The 20,368-nt window shown below is 33.3% G+C and overlaps 1 protein-coding gene across 1 annotated transcript in view; it reads left to right on the forward strand.

The window, feature by feature from the left end:
- The window catches only part of LOC148952798 (WD repeat-containing protein 11-like), a 311,667-nt gene that overhangs the window by 278,278 nt on the left and 13,021 nt on the right, over nt 1–20,368 (forward strand). The window contains exons 14-19 of the mRNA XM_089087426.1: nt 2,982–3,200; nt 9,934–10,099; nt 12,555–12,683; nt 14,387–14,598; nt 16,352–16,518; nt 19,890–19,993. Of these exons, the coding sequence (XP_088943552.1) occupies nt 2,982–3,200; nt 9,934–10,099; nt 12,555–12,683; nt 14,387–14,598; nt 16,352–16,518; nt 19,890–19,993 (997 nt within the window). The remainder of the gene's footprint in view (nt 1–2,981; nt 3,201–9,933; nt 10,100–12,554; nt 12,684–14,386; nt 14,599–16,351; nt 16,519–19,889; nt 19,994–20,368) is intronic.

Consider the following 20,368-nt stretch of genomic DNA (forward strand, 5'->3'; position numbering starts at 1 on the left):
TTCCTCCAAGTGCCTTTCATGCTTCTAAAGGGGGTCGAAATAAATTATTGTAATTATTATTCTAGTAATTCAATTTTACTCTCTGAAGTGCAAAAGAGAAAATTTTGTCTTGCTGGAATTAAAGTTACAAAGCTAAGAGTCTATTAATTGCTTTGACGCCAAAACCAGAAAAAAAGTGAACTTGATCATCTGAACATGTAAAAGGTTTAATTATTTCCTCTGGCTTTCAATCTCTAGAAATAAAAAATACTTCCAGGAAAAAATGAGAATTTGAAAAAAAAAAAACAATTAAAAAAGAGAGTAAATTCAAAAATTTAAAAAAAAAAAAAAATAAAATAAAAAAAAATTGAAGAAATGTAGACGATTGTATGACGAATGTAGAATTAATAGTTGTCTGATTCTAGCAATTTAATTTTACAGTCCATTGTCGAGTGGGGAAATTTGGAATTGATTAAGTTTCGATACTGATCTCTGTTGATTCTGCCCCCTCCTTCGGCTTAATTATTGTAATATTAATTGTAAACTACGCAATTAAATATTTCAGTTGAAAATCTAATTATTTTAAAAGAATTGAATTACTGCTCTATCAACATGTTATGAATCAGATAACGATTAAAAAAATGTTTAAGTATTTTTTTAAGCAACCAAATGTTACCGACGGATTTCAGTAGGGTTACAAAATTTGCAGAGCCCTAAGTTATTTCCTTCCTAGCCTGAGTGCTGGTTATCTCGCTTCCCAAGCAAACGCTCTCTCTACTCGGCTCCCTCCAAGAGGGAGCCTAAAAGCCACTAAGCGTTAATTTAAAGCTTCAGTGTTCTAATTTAATGTTTTAGAAGGTACCCCAAAGACGGGTGATATATTGGGTACAAAACTGGGTACCTTCTTGAGGGTACAGAAAGTAGAAATAGGTCACCTGTTTTTGATGGTCCTGTTTCTGTTCTTTTTTTTTTCATCTGTTTTTTTTTCTTTGCTGATGATTGAATATATCCCAGCCCTCTCTCCCCCTAATGGGGCCAAATATTTGAATCCCTATTGATAGAAATATAAGATTGATATAAATAGAAGAATTACATGTGTAAGAAGCATTAATATATATAATGTATGAATATTGATATATTATCTATTGATATGTATAAGAAATAAGTTTATAAAGAAGTAGGCTGATTATTTCTATTAAATTTGGTTTATTTGGCATTATGGACCTGTTGAGAAGAGTGCAGCTAACAAGTTGAGTCATCATCATCATTGACTAGCATTCACAGCACTTATTCTTATTGGTGACAAATGTGATTTAAGGTAATTTCAGGTAAAAAAGAAAAAAATGTGCTTACTTACAAAATCAGCAAACTTGTAAATAATTTAGAGCTGAGGTAATGTGCCAATTACAAGGTAGTAAAAACAGGTTTGTGTTATAATAGTAAACATTTCAGCAATAGAACTGTTGCACACATAAGACCAATATCTTTCATTTGTACCTCAAGAATGTACCCTCAAGACTGGTGATACTTTGGCGTACGGCAAGATTTTGTAAAACAGCTAAATAGGTAATTAAGGAATCTGAAAAGAAGAAAAGGGAAGAAATAAAGTATTTATTTTCAACAGAAACTTCACCGGTTGCTCTCTCTCTGGCTGATAAGGACTACGATTTATACGGGCTGTCAGGCTAATATCGATAAATTTCCACAGTATTTCAAACAACTGAATAGCCACCCTGTCTGAAAATGAGAAGCAAGGTAACACGTCTAATTTCAAAAGAAAAATTGCCAATAGCTCTCCTTCAATTTGTTAGGTACCGTTGGATTGTTTTGGAATCGTAAGTCCACATATCTAGAACCTTAGGGAGAAGGACTCATAAATTTTTTTTGGGAATTGAGAATGGTTAAAAAGGTGTTTTCGTTCGATGTGCGTACAACTCAACTCCCCATTTAACTCAACTCTGTTCAAGTAAACTCCTGTAACTAATACCTTTTTCAAATCAACCTCCATTCAACTGAACCCCCGTTCAACTCAACCTCAATTCAACCCTGTCCCATGTTATCCAACCCCATGCAACTCAACCCTCATTGAACCCAACCCTATTTAACTCAATCCCTGCGCAACTCACTCCTCATTCAATTTAATAACATACAACTCAATCCGTGTTTAATTCTACCCCCACGCAACTCCCCTATTCACATCTTATGTTAGATTTAGTTGGGTTAGGTTTGGTTGAATAGCGTTAGAGTTTGGTTTATAGTTGAATGTATGTTTCGTTGAACGCGGTTAGAGTTGAATGGTGGTTGAGTTAAATAGGGTTTGAGTTGAACGAGAAACGAGATGAATGGGGTGGAACTGCATTGGAGTTGAGTTAAACGGGCGCTTAGATGCGTGAGAGTTAAATCGAATAGGGTTGAGTGGCATGGGGGTCGATCTGCATAGATTTTGAATTACATAGGGGTTAAGATACACGAGGGATGAGTTAAATGGATTTCGTTATGCTTAGCCTGGTGCAACCCATACAAATACAATGTTCAATATTGCATAGAATACACTAGCTCTCCTTAAAAATAAAAAAAAGAAGATTTCGTTATGCTTAGCCTGGTGCAACCCATACAAATACAATGTTCAATATTGCATAGAATACACTAGCTCTCCTTAAAAATAAAAAAAAGAAGATTTCGTTATGCTTAGCCTGGTGCAACCTATACAAATACAATGTTCAATATTGCATAGAATACACTAGCTCTCCTTAAAAATAAAAAAAAAGAAGTGGATTTCACTGTGGAATACAATGTTCAATATTGCATAGAATACACTAGCTCTCCTTAAAAATAAAAAAAAGAAGTGGATTTTTTGGCCACCATTTTTGGATTCTCTAGAGATTGTCCTTCTGATTAGTCCTCGGAAGAGAGGAACAGTTTAAGGGAGTGAGAGTCTCATCCCCTTTTCCTATATCTGTGAAGGTATGATTTTGTAATTACTAAATCGTTTATCATTTTAGGGTATTGTCGGAAAAGTTTCCTGTGTTTGCTGGAAGAATGATTTAGTAGTTATGGGCGACATCGAAGGAAATGTTATTGTTTGGGATACGAAAAACGGTATATACAAACGCATCGAAATTCAAAAGTCTCCTGTCAAGAAGGTTATGTTTGACAATGAACAAGCTAAACAATTAGCCATTCTCACAACGAATAATCTAGAAATATGGGACCTGTCACAGGTAATAAGAGAATTGTCATTTTGGCTTAAGACCAAAGGAAAGATGGTTGTCTTAGGGGAGGGAGCTTCAGATTTACAGTGGTTGGGGTCAAACATAATAGTTGATTCTTTATTCTCTACGACGGTTAGTTATTTATTATCATTATTATAACGTATTATATAACATATAACATTATAACATATAACATAACAATGTTAAAATATAACATATTACAACATATTATGGTAGGCAACATATCATGTTATCTACTCAGCAGATACAATTAGTTCGATTTAACAATGTTATAATATAACATATTATGGGAGGTAACATATTATGTTACCTCCTCAGCAGATACAATTAGTTCGACTATTAAAACAATTGCTATGAACAAGCAAATATTTTACAAACAAACTTTTTTTTTAGTAAAAGCAGACACTAGGTACCCAGCTGGTGTTCCTTTGGATATAAACTCTGGATAGCAGCTTGTTAAATTGTGAATCTAAAGGCATCTAAAGTCGGGATAGAAACATGCTATATTTCCCTACTTTTTGAAAATAAATTAGTAAAAGTAGGTAATATGATAGTAAAACGCTGTATATAAAATGGAGCTGGCATTAGTGCTTTCAAAAAAAAGAGAAGATTTATTACTGATGAATTTACATTGCTATTTTTTCTGGGGGCGGGGGGGGTGCTATGTCGAGGCAATACTTCAATGAAGATTTGCCTTCTATTTTATTTTGTATATACCTATGTCTACACCTCCTGTTGAAGTTTTTTTTAAACATTTCAGCTATCTATCCCAGACTTATAAATTTCTTTTAGATAGCTTTAAATTTCATGGGCTTCAAAACTGGAAAACTGCTGCCTCGAATTTAGATCTGAAAAAGTACCAAAGCGTGGCTAAGGTATCAACTAATCGACTTTACTTTTACTGCAAAAAAAATGTAGATATTAATGTAGATATAGGTGTAATGCAAATGTACAAACAAAATATTTTCTAAGTTCTCCAGAGGTATTATCTTTTTTAACCAGTTCTATCTGACTTATCAAATAATCCGGTAAAACCCATTCTTTCTCCTCAATTTAATGACTCGTATTTTGATTTTTTCACATTTTTCTTGTGATGTAAATTTAATTTCTTTATTTAACTTAATTTAAAATTAATGTCAGTTGTGCGCCGTCAGGGTGAAGTAATGCAGTTATGCAGTTTTTGGTAGTGACGGGTGCCAAATTTCAAAAAAAAGAAACGTGGGTAAAAAATGAGCAAAAAAGTTAAAATCATATGGTATAAAGTAGGTTAAAGAGGTGTAGCTTTTATTTGTGTAATTCTCTTTGGTACTCGACAGATTGTTAATGTTCGGGTTTTTACACGGACGAAAAGCCTTCTCAAATTTAACTAATTAGTTTTACTTATTTATTTTCCCGATTCGGAGTGGCGACACGCGGCGACATCAATGTAAAACCCCAAAAACTTCGTAATTTTGGAACAACCAAAGCAAAAATAATAGAAAACCGTGGTTTTCAGGTATGAATAGACTTAAGATGGGTTCAGGGATAAAAAAAGGATTTTTTTTATGTCCTGGGTGCTTTAAACGTATTTTTGAAAGTTTTATGTGAAAGATATATTTCGATCAATTATTAGTCCGAGATAGCCCAGAATGTCTCGACCAAAACAATTTAAAAAAAAGTGTCTAATAAATCTAGATTTTTTCTCTCGAAATCTCTAATGATATATTCAAATATTTAATCTTGCTTTATGTTAGACTTATTTTTTAAATACACTACACGAAGCTGTTCAGTCTTTTATGTTTGAGGCCTGGAATCAAAATCACTTAGAAGTCTCGCATGTTTTTTGAAGAACTAACAGAGGTATCACAAGAGCATTGTTAAGTATTTACGGATTTGATCAAAAAGTTTCTCTCTAAAAATCCTGGTAATAATTCTAATAAGAAGTAATCGATATGTAAACTTATTGAAACATAAAAGATGACAAATTGCCAAAGATTTTTCTGCCATCCATGCCGGGCCACACAAATTCGGGGGCCACACGCCCCCGAATGGGTTGGGAAGAGGTTATAAGGAAGTATTTGAGTCTTTATGGTACTTAGTAATGGTACTAAAATAATAACGAATGAAAATTTTAAGACACCAGAAGCTAGCCTGTGGGGGGTTAAGCAAAACGGAACTAAAACACCGCAGGGATAGAGTGATAGGGAGAGAAAGAGGGTTGTGAGGAGGATCTTTTATTGGAATAAATTCCAGTAAGATTCCAATAAAATTTCAATAAGATTCCAATAAAATTCCAATAAAATCCCAATAAGATTCCAATAAAATTCCAATAAGATTCCAGTAAAATTCCAATAAAAATCCAATAAGAAGAAATCGATGCGTGAACTTATCATAGGCAGCACGCTAGCGCTGCCTAAGTAAAGAACGATGTGGGCACAGTGTTTTTTTTTTCTTCTTCTTCAGTCGGGCACTTCGTATCGAAGGAGTTGTCAACCTTCGAAATGGGCTCATTCGATTGGAAATTTAAATGGCCAGTGCCCCTTTTAGTAGTCAAATGTGATTGAAGGGTAGCTAGCCCCCCCATGCCCATCATTTCCCCAAACACATCCACTCACAATTTCGAGATAGGTATTTTGTTCAGCATACTTGATTTCCAGATAGAAAATATCTTTTGAGGAGGACACTCCCCCACAACCCTCATGGCAAGGGTTTTAAGTTATGCCCTGGGGGCATATAAGGTTTTTAAAGAAGGCGTTGTGTAGAAAATTCAAAACAGGCTCATTCAATTGGAAATTCAAAGGGCTAGTGCCCTTTTTAATAGTCGAAAGTGATGGGAGGGCAACTAGTCCCCCCCCCCCCACGCCCATTATTCCCCTAAACACATCCAATCAAAATTTTGAGACAGCCATTTTGCTCAGCATAGTTGATTTCCTGATAGAAAATATGTTTTTGAGGAGGACACTCCCCCAAAGCTCTTTAGACAAGGGTTTTACGCTAGGTCCTGGGGGAATATAAGGTTTTTAAGGAAGGTGTTGTTGTGCAAACTTCAAAAAAGATTGTTTGATTGGAAGTACAAAGGAATAGTGTCCTTTCCGGGAGTCGGAAGTGATTGGAGGGGAACTAGCCCCCCACGCCCATCATTCCCCCAAACACATCCAATAAAAATTTTCAGATAGCCATGTTGTTCATCGTAGTTCATTTCCAGATAGAAAATATATTTTTGAGGAGGACACTCCCCCACAGCCCTCAGGGCAAGGATTATAAGTTGTGCCCTGGGTGCATATAAGGTTTTTATTGAAATCTTTGTCGTAGAAACTTGAAAAAGGGCTCAATCGATTTGAAATTCAAAGTGATATTGCCCTTTTTAATAGTCGAAAGTGATTTGAGGGCAACTAACCCCCCTCTCACGCCCACCTTTTCCCCAAACACTTCCAATCAAAATTTTTAGATAGCCATTTTATTCAATGTAGTTGAAAGTTTTGGAAATTAGGTCTTTAAAGATGACAACCCCTCCCCCCACCGCCCTCAGGGCAAGGGTTGTAATTTATGTCCTGGGGCATATGAAGTTTTTATTGAAAGCGTTGTCGTAGAAACTTCAAAAGGGCTCATTCAATTGGAAATTGAAAGGGCTAGTGCCTTTTTTAATAGTTGAAAGTGATTGGATAGCGACTAACGCCTCTCTCACGACCGCCATTTTCCCAAACACATCCAATCAAAATTTTGAGATATCCCTTCTGTTCAACGTAGTTTAACGTTCTTGAAATTAGGTCTTTTAGGATGATAACCTCCTCAGAGCCCTCAGTGCAAGGGTTGTAAGTTATGACCTGGGGGCATATAATGTTTATATAGAAAGTTGTTGTATAAATTATAGGCAGCACGATCGCGCTGCCTAAGTAAAGAACGGGGGTACTCAAGAACGAGACAAGAAACGGGGACTAAGTAAAGAGACACTCCCCCACAACCCTCCGGGCAAGGGTTTTAAGTTATGCCCTGGGGGCATATAATAACGATGTTGGCACAATGTATTATTTTTTTTCCTTTAGAGCAGGGCACTTCGTATCGAAGAAGTTGTCGTAGAAACTTCGAAAAGTGCTCATTCAATTGGAAATTGGAGTGGCTTGTGCCCTTTTTGATAGTCAAAAGCGATTGGAAGACGACTAACACCCCTCTCATGCCCACCATTTCCCCTATCACATCCAATCAAAATTTTGAGATAGCCATTTTGTTTAACGTTTTTGAAAGTTCTGGAAATTTGGTTATAGAGAGTGAAAACGATCATGACAGGCCCTAAGGTATAGGTGGTTCTTTATTCCCTGCGGGTATATAAAATGTTAATTGAATGCGTTGTGCTTTCAAAAAGGGTTCATTCGGTCTAGAATCGAAAGATATAGTGTCAGTTTAAATGGTCGAATGTGATTGGAAGGCTTGACATTTTTACAGTAAAGATCGCAGTGGGTATAATGTATTATTTTTTGTTGATGTTGTTTTTTAGACAAGGGCACTTTGTATCGAAGGAGTTGTCGTGGGAACTTCGAAAAGGGCTTATTCGATTGAAAATAAAAAGGGCTGATGCCCTTTTTAATAGTCGAAAGTGATTTGAGGGCAACTAATCCCCCTTCCACTCCCACCCTCTCACGCCAACCCTCCCATTTCTGCTCTTAAAATTTAACCAAATCAAAATAGCGTAAATGTATCAAAGCTATCGAAGGAAGTACACATTTTTTTTTTTGCGAGTGGTATCAGGTTATCTATTTTAGGTCAACTAGATGAGGTATGAAACTAAGTTAAACACTACTATTTGTGTCTAGATTTTTAAAAGGGTGTATGATGTTAAAAATCGATGAAAATGTTTCTCCAGTATAGAAATAGCGGGCCAAACTATAAAGTGTTAAAAAAAAAACATTTAAAGTATTATTTTGTTTTTCCCTGAAAAGACTATGTTAATATAAAACGAACAGAAATTAATTTAAAAAACTTTTTCCACAAAACAAGTTTTTCAAAGAAAAGTAAAGAAATCCATTAAACAAAAAATGAGCAAAAATAAAATCAAATAATCTACCAAGCGTGAAACTACCACAAATCAGAATCGATAAATAAATTAAACCCAAAACGAACAGAAATCACAATAACTAACCGAGTCGAACTCAAAACGACCAGAATTTAACATGAGTTGGGCGCAAAACTCCTATGCCTTTCCAAGGCTAGAACAAAATTTGCACTTTACTGAAAAAAACATAAATGTTTTTACTTTTATAACTTTAATAAATCAAATAATTTTAACATTTTGATTACTAAATATCAGTATATGTATAATAAACTGACAATGCACATTCATTTGTATTTTTTCAGTAAAGTACAGTAAAGTAATCATTTGTATTTTACTTTTCTTTGAAAAATTTATTTTGTGGAAAAGTTTTTTAAATTAATTAAAATATAAAGGATAACTGATTGCCAAAGATTTTGCTTTTCTGCCATCCATGCCGGGTCAAACAAAAAACATGTCGCAGGATATAGTGGGAGGAGGTCATAAGGAAGGATTTAAAGGAAATTGAATCTTCATGGGAGGGGGGTGAATCTTTAAATAGACTGGGGTGTAATAGGAGCGTGCGCATTCTCGTTGGCCTCTGACGGCTTGGTTCAGCAGTGAGTTGTTAGTAATAGTAGTAAAATAATAACGAATGAAAATTATAACACACCAGAAGCTTGCCTATGGGGGGTTAAGCAAAGCGGAACTAAAATACCTCAGGGATAGAGCGATGAGGAGAGAAAGAGGGTTGTGAGGAGAATCTAGGAGTTTGGGAGACGACTCAAAAAGAGGAAACGGATGAGAAGCAGGAGAACATGCTTAAAAACCAATTAATATGATTTAATTTAAATACAGAAAAAAAAACAATACAAAAAAGAGTGTATGAAAAAAAAACCTGGACAGTATAGTTGAGACTGATACTGGCAGGGGTGAAACTTCAAATTGAAATAGAAAGTTCTGTGGCAATGTAAGGAGAGAATAGTTGTGTATTTGCTTAGAAAATAAATCCTAAAATGTTAAGGAACAAATCAAATGATAGAAATGATAATTCTATCATTATTGATAGAAAATGATAGAAGTGGATAATTTGAAGAGTGATAGAAGAGTAGAAGAGTGATAGAAGAAATGATAGAAGAGGACAAGGGAGTTTTTCTGGATATCTCTACAATAGATAAACGCTTCCCAAACTGGGCCTTGTAGACTTTTTGAGGATTGCAAGGTGTCCTGCAGAACCAGATAAAATAGAGCCCTTTCCCCTCCAAATGGGATTTCAATTCCATCATGGTCTACTGTAATTTTTAAATAATTTAATATTTTCTGCTGTTTTAAAAATTATAACCTCCTCCCCCTTTACAAAGTAAATAAAAAAAATTCCTTCTTACAGTGGTGTCAAAAAAAAAAAAAAAAAAAAAAAAAAATATGCGGGAAGGGTAATTTTTTTTTTTAAATCTGTAATTATAAAAAAAAAAAAATAAAAACATAGAAAAATATATTTTTCGAAATCTAAGAGGGTGGGGAATTTTTTTTTTGTTAGGATACCAAGAAAGGTAGCAAATTCGGGGGTTTATGTCCCCCCTTATTCGGACTCCTACCTGCTTACCCGTTGTAGGTGGAAAATTCTGGGTAGCAATGTCATGAATTATATGTTATTACGCCTAAAGTCATCGTATTCCCATAAACATCTTTAAAATAATCTAATCTACGCCTACTTCAAAGGATGTGTTGCATGGACAATGCCAATGGCCAATGAAGTATTCAGTACGAGTGCGCGATTTCGACTGGTTGTCTTCCAACGCTCTGGCAATGGCCTGCTCTGACGGAGTGATAAGGGTGACGGATCCTTCATTGAAAACCAATCCTTCTTTGTTGACCAACTATCCTGGTGAGATTTTTGGTGTGTTATAAATTGGTTGCGATTTTTATTTTATAAAAAATAATATAAAATACGAAATGAAAAAATAAAATATAATTTAAAAACACTGTAATAAAATAAATTCAAATAAGTAATAAATATATTTAATAAAATATAAAATGCTCTTTAAGATAATTATGTAACAATTGTAAGAATAAATAATGAATATATTTAGATCCAATGTATAATATATGTAATTTTTCTTTGGACAAACCTGTTTATATCCTTTTTTGCTTCGACCTCTTTTTTTGCTTCAAATTATTACATAAATTGAATTAAGTTGTAGATGGCACATAAATTGAAACAGAGTTTTGCTTACGAATCCTCCCAAACATTTAGAAGCTTCATTATCTTGATAAACACAGAAATATACATAAACCAGTCAATGAGGCTGTCAAATAAAAGAATAAAACGCGAATCTTATACGACTTAATAAGAATTGGCGAAAAGATTTTCGTCCCCTTAATTTTTAATGCAGTCCACTGTTTTCGCACAATAAAGCATTCTTGAGGAAACTGTCATTTCATTTTCCCCCATCTATAATTTAAATCGATTATGGTACTATAGATGCCTATTGTACTGCATCGAAGCGAAGATATACTATGGAATCACTTCTGTATTTACTCATGATAGCTTCGTTGTAAATGGCGTTCCCAAAGTTAATACGGCTTTCAAAAAGGTGCATACTGCAAGGCTTATGTTAGCTCAGATAAAAGCTTCTGCTTAGCGCCCCCCCCCCCTCCTCCTATTCGCTTAGCAAAAATCATTTATAAAGTATTTTTCATATTCTATCACCACCCCTGTGAATTTATACTATTTCCCCGAGAGAAAAAAAGAGGAGAGAGGGAAACAGGAGGGGGTCAATTAATTATTTTGAAATAATAAAACTTATTTTGTGTTAAATAGATAGGCGTGAGCATAAAGCCATAATGTACAGCTATAAGCTGTACAAAAATAGTTTCAGTTTATGTAAAGTATGTTCAAAGTAATATCTTTTCACTAAATAGCAGATCCATGCTTACAGTGATTGCGATTCATAGAATCGATATCATAAAACGAAAAGAATAAAAACGATACTTAAATATGAGCGAGAATTTGATATACTTTGATATTGTCGATTAACTTTTTGCATTTACGGATATTCAGGTCCTTTTCTAGTGCTTTTCTCACCCATTTGCAAGACTAACATTTTATTTGTCACTTCTGGCAGCTTTGTTGTTCTAAAAAAGAAGGAAAAAAGTTGTTAAGAAACGGAAGGTCGATGGGAAACGAGTCTCTAGAAAATAAAAAAGGACAACAACTTGGAAACACAAGGCTAGTAAAATCCTCAAATATAAGTAGATAGTTTCTTAGAATGCACTGCTTATCCATTTGCAGAATTTAAGAAAGAATAAAACGGACATAATTTAAATAAAACAGTGAAGAAAAAACCTTAAAATAACAAAAATTCAAATATTTCTACTCCACTTCCGGGAGCCTTTATTAACACGAAAAAATTAAAAGTTAAATTAAATTAAACGCAACATACAAGTAAAAAGACAAAAACAAACAACACACACAAAAACAAACAAATAAACAAGCTCACATCTTAATAACCTCCAAAATCAGTTATATAATATAATTAGTAATACCTATATGATACCAAACTCTTGTTCGCGGTCATTTTTAAACTTGATTAACCTCGTGATTACATTTTGCTTTTGTGTTGTTTATGATATTTAAAACTTATAAATAAAAAATAAAAACTTATTGCTCAAAGCACGAATCATCTCCAGTAAAGATCTTGTGCTTCCGCCTTTAGAGTTTTAAGTGGGGTAGTAGTACTACCCTTATTTATGGTATATTTTGCTTATTTTAAGTTTTGCTTAAATATTTATCTTAATTTGTCTTCTTTTAAGATTCATCTGTAGTAATATGCGTTATCTTTATGTTTCATGTAATTATTCGTTTTAATTCATGTACGTATTTTGCTTTATTAATTCATATAGTATATTGATTTATTATTTATTAATTATATTATAAAATTATAATAACGCTTTATTAATTATAACGCATAGTAATATGCGTTATCTCTATGCTTCACGTAATTATTCGTTTTAATTCATGTTCGTATTTTGCTTTATTAATTCATTCATAGTAATTTCTGCTTGTTTTCAGTTTGACTTATTTGACTTTCAGTTTGACTTTGTCTTTTCTGGTTTTAGTTTTTCATATGGTTCCTAACTTTTCTTAGACAATCCTCTTTTTTAAAAAGCATTTTTGTAAATTAATCTAATATGAAAGCTAAAGGGAACTTAGTTGTTAATTATGCCTAAATTCCTGAAGAAGTTTAAGCGGTAGTGCGTTTTCCTTTTTCTTTCATTTCATTTCAAAATTATCGTCAAACATAGCTAAAATTATGGTTTAATGTAGATTTTTCTTTCAGGTCGGTTAAGAAGTGTTGGAGCAATGCCATGGCTGTTAAGAGAATTCCTAAAGCGTTGGCTTATTTTCAGAAAGTATCTAGGGGAGGATTTAAGTGTCGTTTCATCACTGGAATCGGGTCATATTTCTAGTAAGTACGCAAATCATATTGCTAGCTTAATTCAAAGAGTATCTACCTCAAAGTTTACCCCTATTAACTATTCATTAATTTTCTTATAAGAATAAAAAATAAAATGACAAAAATGAAAGCGCAATAAAATAAGGAATAATATAAAGAATAAAATGATTAAACTGAATAGAATGTATAAAGAATGTATATCTTTAGGCATTCTATTCTAAAATGAACAGAATAGTATAAAGACTAATATAATAAAGAATAATATATAGAATAGTACTATTATAATAGTACTGTAATATAATATAAGTTATAATATAATTGTTATAATAGTATAATATATAGAATAATACTATTATATATAATACTACATATAGCTTAAAGAATAATATAATAAAGAATAGAATGAAAAATAAATAAAAATAGAAGAACAAGTAAAAGAAAAATGTAGCTAGTTAAATATTATGCTCTGTTTCTTTCTTGATTTGACCTCTCCTTCCTTCCCAAGTCTAATAAGTCCTTTTAGACTTATTAATTAATAAAATGTCCCTTTTAGACAGTTTATAAGACAGTTTATTAATAAACTGTCCCTTTTAGACAATAAAGAAAATTTTCACATGTAGAATTGTTTGAGAGACGAGGGGGCGATAGGCTATTCTCGGGAGACGATAATGGGATGGAGAGGAAGTTTGGTTTGTAAAGAGTTTAATATGAACTGTATTTTTTGTTCTCTCTCAAACGTATAAAAACAACTTATTATTTGTTTTCACTACTTTTCAACAAAATCTCTAAGTCATTTTGGGCTGTACTATTTTTGCCATTTGCACTATTATCATCCCCCTTGTTTGGGAGATGAGGGGGCGATAGGCTATTCTCAAGAGACCGCTATACATTAATGACTGCAAACCATGGTTTCTCAATGATTTGTAATATTTAAACGATTGTTTTTTGGGGTTTAAGGGGGGAAAAGGTATCTAGGTTAGGTCACGTTTTCAATATATGGTATGCTTTACCCCGCACCTTGCCCCCCCCCCCCATGATGTGCAAAAATATAGCCCAAATTTGTTAATAAACTATTTTATATTCATCCAATTTTAGAATTATCAACAATAAAAACAGTGTCTGGAATACGTTACGGTATACTTTCGAGCACTCGGAAGTTTTTTTTTTTGGTATTGTTGATTTAGCCCGCTATGCTTATAATTTTTATCTCATCTTCCCTTAACCTGCCGATTCTCAATCCTCCAAAAAAAGCTCTATTGGGTCCATCTAGTGTTGTAATTGGTAAAATTGGTCACGGTAAAATTGGGTATTTTAAAATAAAACTCGTAATAATGACTAAACTTGCAACTAATTTCTACTAAGTTAAATTACTTGAGAATTGAAAATGTCGTTGTTCCTAAGCAGAAGCAGCATCTCAATAGCAGGAGCAGCACCTCCAGAAAAGGGTGTGATCTTGATGAAACTTACACCTTCAAATTTCAGCGCATCAAAAAATCCAGATTAGAGGACTTAGCTTTGGCTTTGACTTTGCTTTGGACTTTTGGAATTTGTCAAGGCCACTTTTTTGGACTTTGCTTCCGGGTAGGGCTTAGGTAAGGTAGTATTATTCAAATTAAAAATGATAATTCTGGTCTCTGTTTAAGCTAAAAAAAAATTTGTATTTTGCTTAATATTTCTTTTGTGTTACATATTTAAAAATTTATTTAATTTTTCAGTTTTGAACAGCTTTTGGGACGGGATTCGAGATAGTACTAAGAAAAAATTATTATCAGAGTCAACAACCTTGGCGGAAAAAGCTTACCTGGTATCGAAACTATTTGGCTCAAGTGAAGAGGTTGACCTTTGGACACTTGCTTTTCATTATATTAAAGGACAACCCCAAATAGATGTTAATTTCGACTACTTAACTGATCAGCAGCTATCAAAGGTACGGGCAAAGAGGAAAAAAGAGGCTAATTTCCTATAACTATATTAAAAAGCGTGCTTTAATTTCCTTGGTTAAGTCTATAGTGCATTTTGTAATCCACTCATACCGTTCTTTATTTCTGGAGACACAAATAACCTCGGTTTTTTTAACTTGATTTTTTTAAAGCCTCATATTGGAAATCTGAATACGCAAATAGTTGTTAGTTTCCACTACTTAACTGACCATCACCTGTTAATGTATTGAATTTCAATTTGATAATGACTGCACATGATCATGGTTTAGGTCACAGGGTAGTTCATATGATAAGGGTAGTTCAGTTTAATAATGGTAGTTCAGTTGGATTTCAGTTTGATAATGATTGCATATGGTTATGGTTTGGGTCACAGGATAGTTCATATGATAATGGTAGTTCAGTTGGATTCCAATTTTATAAAGACTGCACATGGTCGGGGTTTAGGTCGCAGGGTAGTTCATAAGATAATGGAATTTCAGTTTGATAATGACTGCACATGGTCATGATTTGGGTCACAGGGTAGTTCATATTTAGGTCTGATGTATAAAAAGATGGTTTAGGAGACCTTATTTGCAGTAGCAAGGAAAAATTTGAAGAATTTTTTTGGGATTGGGTTAAGAGAAAAACAATATGTGATAGAAAAATTAAAAAAGTAATTGCCCACTGAATATTGGGGATTTGAAGAAGCATGTTCGTGTTAGTCTTTCACTACAGAGAGATTTTTTTGCAGTTTGGAGGATCAGCTAGATAACGGAAAATTATTTTAAAAATATAAGGTGTAATCATAGTACATCTTTTTGTGGATTTTTTTTTAATTTTTGTTTGTTTTCCTTTTCGTAAAGTATGTTCCATGTGTCTCTAGTGTTGAAATAAATTAAAGCATGTTATATAATGAATAGAAAGACCGAAGGTATACGTGGTGTACGTATGGTCTTCCAAAACATTCTAATTCGATCAGCTTTATCCCAAGAGGAATTGAATGGTTTAAATATATATATATATATATATATATATATATATATATATATATATATATATATATATATATATATATATATATATATATATATATATATATATATATATATATATATATATATATATATATATATACTATATATATTTATATATATATATATATATATATATATATATATATTATATATATATATATATATATATATATATATATATATATATATATATATATATATATATATATATATATATATATATATATATATATATATATATTATATATATATATATATATATATATATATATATATATATATATATATATATATATATATATATATATATTTATATATTATTTTATGTATATATATATCATATATATATATATATATATATATATATATATATATATATATATATATATATATATATATATATATATATATATATATATATATATATATATATATATATATATATATATATATATATATATACAAACTCTAAAACACCAGGGGGTGTTTCAAAGTTTAAACCCCTTCCTGAGATTTTCAACTCGTAAAAATGTAACAAAAATGCAAATAAGCATATATTTGATGTGATTATTAAAGTTTTTTCTGTACCTTCTCCCCCCGAAAAAAAAATACTCCCTCTGAACGAAAATCCTGGATACTTACTTGGGAGCAAACTATACACTGCCTTCCCTTCTGTTAAAAGTAACTTGGCTAGTTATTTAAAAGTTTTTTTTCTTTCATGTTGAAGAGTCATATGATGGAAAAATTACAGTTGTATGAGAGTAGACGAAGTAATTCCGAGCAAACTCGACGAATAGCTAGGGACTTTATCATGCTTGGTGAAACTGGCAAAGCAGCCAGTTTACTACTGGACATTTCCCAGTCAGAGCCTAGTTTCTACCAAGATCATCTGCTGTAAGTATAACTGAATATAGTACATGTATAACTGAATATAAGTTTAACTGAATATAACTCCCAGTGGCTTTAAAACTAACTGAAAATAGTTTTCAAAAGTCATGAAACAAAATACAAATCTTAATCTACATATTTGGTGAGCGTCCTTAATTTCGCCAGCTCATGATTTGTAATTATTCAAGTGATGGTATGCAACGGGTAACGATTGAAATTAGAGTCTTTTGGTACTCAGCTGCTACTAAGAGCGTACTTTTTTTTACGCCTAAATTTTAAAAGCAAGAAAATAAATCTCATTATGATTCCAAAATTTTCTAAACGGTTTTATGAAACAGGTTTCATTAAAAGGTGACGAAACTTGTACGTAGCTTTCGTAATGTTTTGTCTCACGGCTGAGGGATCGATTTGAAGCTTCCAACTATTTTTTTTTTGGGGGGGAGGGGGTGGGTTGGAGAGTAAAAGTATGTGTAATTTTAGTTTTTGGAGGAAGGGGACGAAATGATTTTTGTTTGGTTGTCGCAAACGAGTAAAAACTACAATTTTTTTATTTTTATGCCCGTCATCCAACAGTCTCTTTGGTTAGTCTTTATAGTAGACTACAGCTAGTGCTGTGTTGTCAATTCACTAAAATCTAGGAGGCGAAGGGGTAGGGGGTGCAAAGTGTATTTTTTTCAAAATCTAGGGGAAGGGGGTAAATATGTCGTTTTTCAGTTTTTTTTTGCCATTTTTTAAGATGAAATACCACCCAATTCAATTTTCCACGACTTTTAATTTTCAAAGTCGTTTTTCAGTTTTTTTCAGCCATTTTCACCATAAAATACCACCTAAAAAGGCATTTTTGAAAATCTGCGGAAGAAGGGGGGAGGTCCAGTTGGCAGGTGTCCTCCGTCCCTCCTTACCCCTCCATCTAATTAACATCACTGAGGTAGCTTGCATTTTTGGAAGCTCCTTGAAATTATTCTTCTAATCCACCAGCAAAAGTTTCCTAAGGTGGTTGAAGTAGTTGACACAGAAGTAAAATCAACCAAAGTGCCACCAACTGTGCCACCAAAGTGTTAAACTGAATTGATTGTACTGTTGATTCCGTCACTTTGTTTTAGTTGTGTGGTGGCTGTTTACTTAATCGTATATTGGTATGCATTTCCCGAGCTAGCTCTGTAGTCGTGTAAATAAAAATAAGGTAAATAATTTTGAGGCAAATGAGTAAAAATGAGGTAAATAATAAAATTAATAATATTGATAACATTCGATAATATTGAATGAATGAATGAACTTTATTTCCTACTAAAAAGACATAATGTCACTATCGGAGTAACAAAAGGAAAGATAGCAAAAAAAAGCACCAAATAAAAAATGCACAAATATACACAAGCAGAACAGCGAATGGACACTAATATCGCAAAGCATCACGCAGTTCATTTTACGTTATACTCATATAAAACTTCCCTAGTCTCTTCTGAACAACCATGTACGGGGCCGGTAAGTTATATTGGTTGCTAATAGCTGCGTTCCGCTTTCTAGGAGGTAAGCTCAAAAGGAATTAACAAAAACGGTAGTAACAACAGCATATTGTATTTTTGTTCTTATACGATGGGAGAATCCAAAAAGGAGAGAGTGCCACCACATAGGGTGTAACCATCGCCGGAAATAGCTGGGCCCGAATCCGTCGACTATATGGAGATTTCGAAGACACAATCGTACCTTCAGTTACTTATACTTTTTTACGTTTAAAGGGATTTAAATTATAAAGATTTGCTTATTTAATCTCTTCGTTTACTTTTGAACGAAAAATTTTGTAAATACTATTCAATAACTTCTCATTAAGCTGTAAGAAAATCATAGGCAGCGCAATAGCGCTGCCTAATTAAAGAACGATGTTAGGACAGTGCATTATTTATTTATTTTTTGGTTGGTTTAGACCAGGGCACTTCATCTCAAAGCAGTTGTCGCAGAAACTTCGAAAAGGACTCATTCGATCAGAAATTGGAGGGACTAGTGCCCTTTTTAATAGCCGAAAGTGATTGGAAGGCAACTAATACCCTTTCCACGCCCACCATTTCCCCAAACACATCCAATCGATTTTGAGATAACCATTTTGTTCAAAATAGTGAAAGATCTGGAAATTATGTATTTGAGGAGGACACTCCCCCTACAGCTCTCAGGGCAAGGGTTGTAAGTTATGCCCTGGGGACATATGTGGTTTTTATAGAAAGCGTTGTCGTACGAACTTCAAAAAGGGCTCATTTGATTGGAAATTCAAAGCCCTGGTGCCCTTTTTAATTGTTGAAAGTGATTGGAGGGCAACTAACCCCCCTCTCACGCCCACCATTTCTCCAAACACATCCTATCTATTTTGCTCAAAGTAGTTGAAAGATCTGGAAATTATCTATTTGAGGGTGACAACCCCCCCCCCCCACATAGCATTCAGGACAAGGGTCGTAAGTTATGCCCTTTGGACATACAAGGTTCTTATAGAAAGTTTTGTCGTAGCAGCTTCAAAAAGGGCTAATTCGATTGGAAATTGAGAGAACTAGTTCCTAATTTATTAGTCGAAACTGGTCAGAGGGCAAATGCCCTCTGACAAATGCCACGCTCATCAATTCATCAAACACTTCCAATCAAAATTTTGAGATAGCCATTTTGTTCAACGTATTTGAAAGGTCTGGAAACTATGTCTGTGAGAATAACAAATCCCCCCCAGTCCTCAGGAGAAGGGTTGTAAGTTATGCCCTGGGGGCATATAAGGGCATATAAACAACCCAGAAAGACGTTTTTCTCTGATTCACATGATCTAAAATACCCCTTTCGCAAAACGCTCGTGTTATTTGCATTTATTCATATTCAATAATGTACTCAAACTTAATGTACTCAAAGCAAAGCAGTACATTCGTCAAACAAGCAGCTTACACTTTCTGAGAATGTCCCAGACTACTCGTTTCATGTAAAAATTGGATATAAATTTACAATATAAGAAAAGAAGAAGAAAATCTAGTAGAGGAAGAAGAAGAATTATTTTGTGTGGATTAGAATGTTTTCATCATTTGTTTTTTCGCTGCTAGGGTACGGTACTTGACTTGACTACAGTGAAGTCAGCTATAGTTCACGACTAGTTACTTGGACCTTTTATATTCCTTTCAAAACGTTATTCTGTGATTTTCAGTGATTGAATTTTCAGTGGTTTTAGATTATGACTATTAATTATATTTGAATTAGTTTTCTTTGATTTTTTTTTATTTATTTTGTACATTGAAATTTCTCTTAAATTCAAAGATGTTAGAAACTAAATCAAGTATAAATAAATTTTGAAGGGGAATTTTGAGGAAAATGCAGATAAGAAGGGCTTGTATTACTATTGACGAAAATTTTGATTCCAGAGCTTGTTTGATATCCGCAGCCGAAGATAGAACTTCAGAAAAGTTTTCTAGCACAATTAAACTTGTAGCAACTAGTCTCATGACAGGAGGAAAACTATGGGAAGGTAAATATTATAGATTTTTACTTTTATATATATTGAATTTCAGGGGCTCCAATAGAGGGGAGGGGCAGTGTGTATTCTATAAATTTTTGTGAATTAGCTTCCCTAGTGTGTTATATACTATCACAAATAAGTGACTTATTTACTATGACATTTTCTTTTTTCTTTCCTTCTCTTTTTCCCTTCTCTTGCTACTATTTTTTTTCAATTTTGACAATCGCTTTCTAGCGTGACTCTTTAGATATATACTAATCTTTGCTACAGGCTTAGCCGTTTGGAACTCTTAATAAGCTGGCATGGGCATACGTGAGCAAAGAATGGAATCAAACAGTTCGTGGTAACGAACTGTAAGTAAGGAGCGACCCGGCTCAATAGTAA

Source organism: Artemia sp. Qi Xiang Cuo, chromosome 4 (genome assembly GCF_049724085.1).
Source record: "Artemia sp. Qi Xiang Cuo chromosome 4, ASM4972408v1, whole genome shotgun sequence".
Lineage (NCBI taxonomy): Eukaryota > Metazoa > Arthropoda > Branchiopoda > Anostraca > Artemiidae > Artemia > Artemia sp. Qi Xiang Cuo.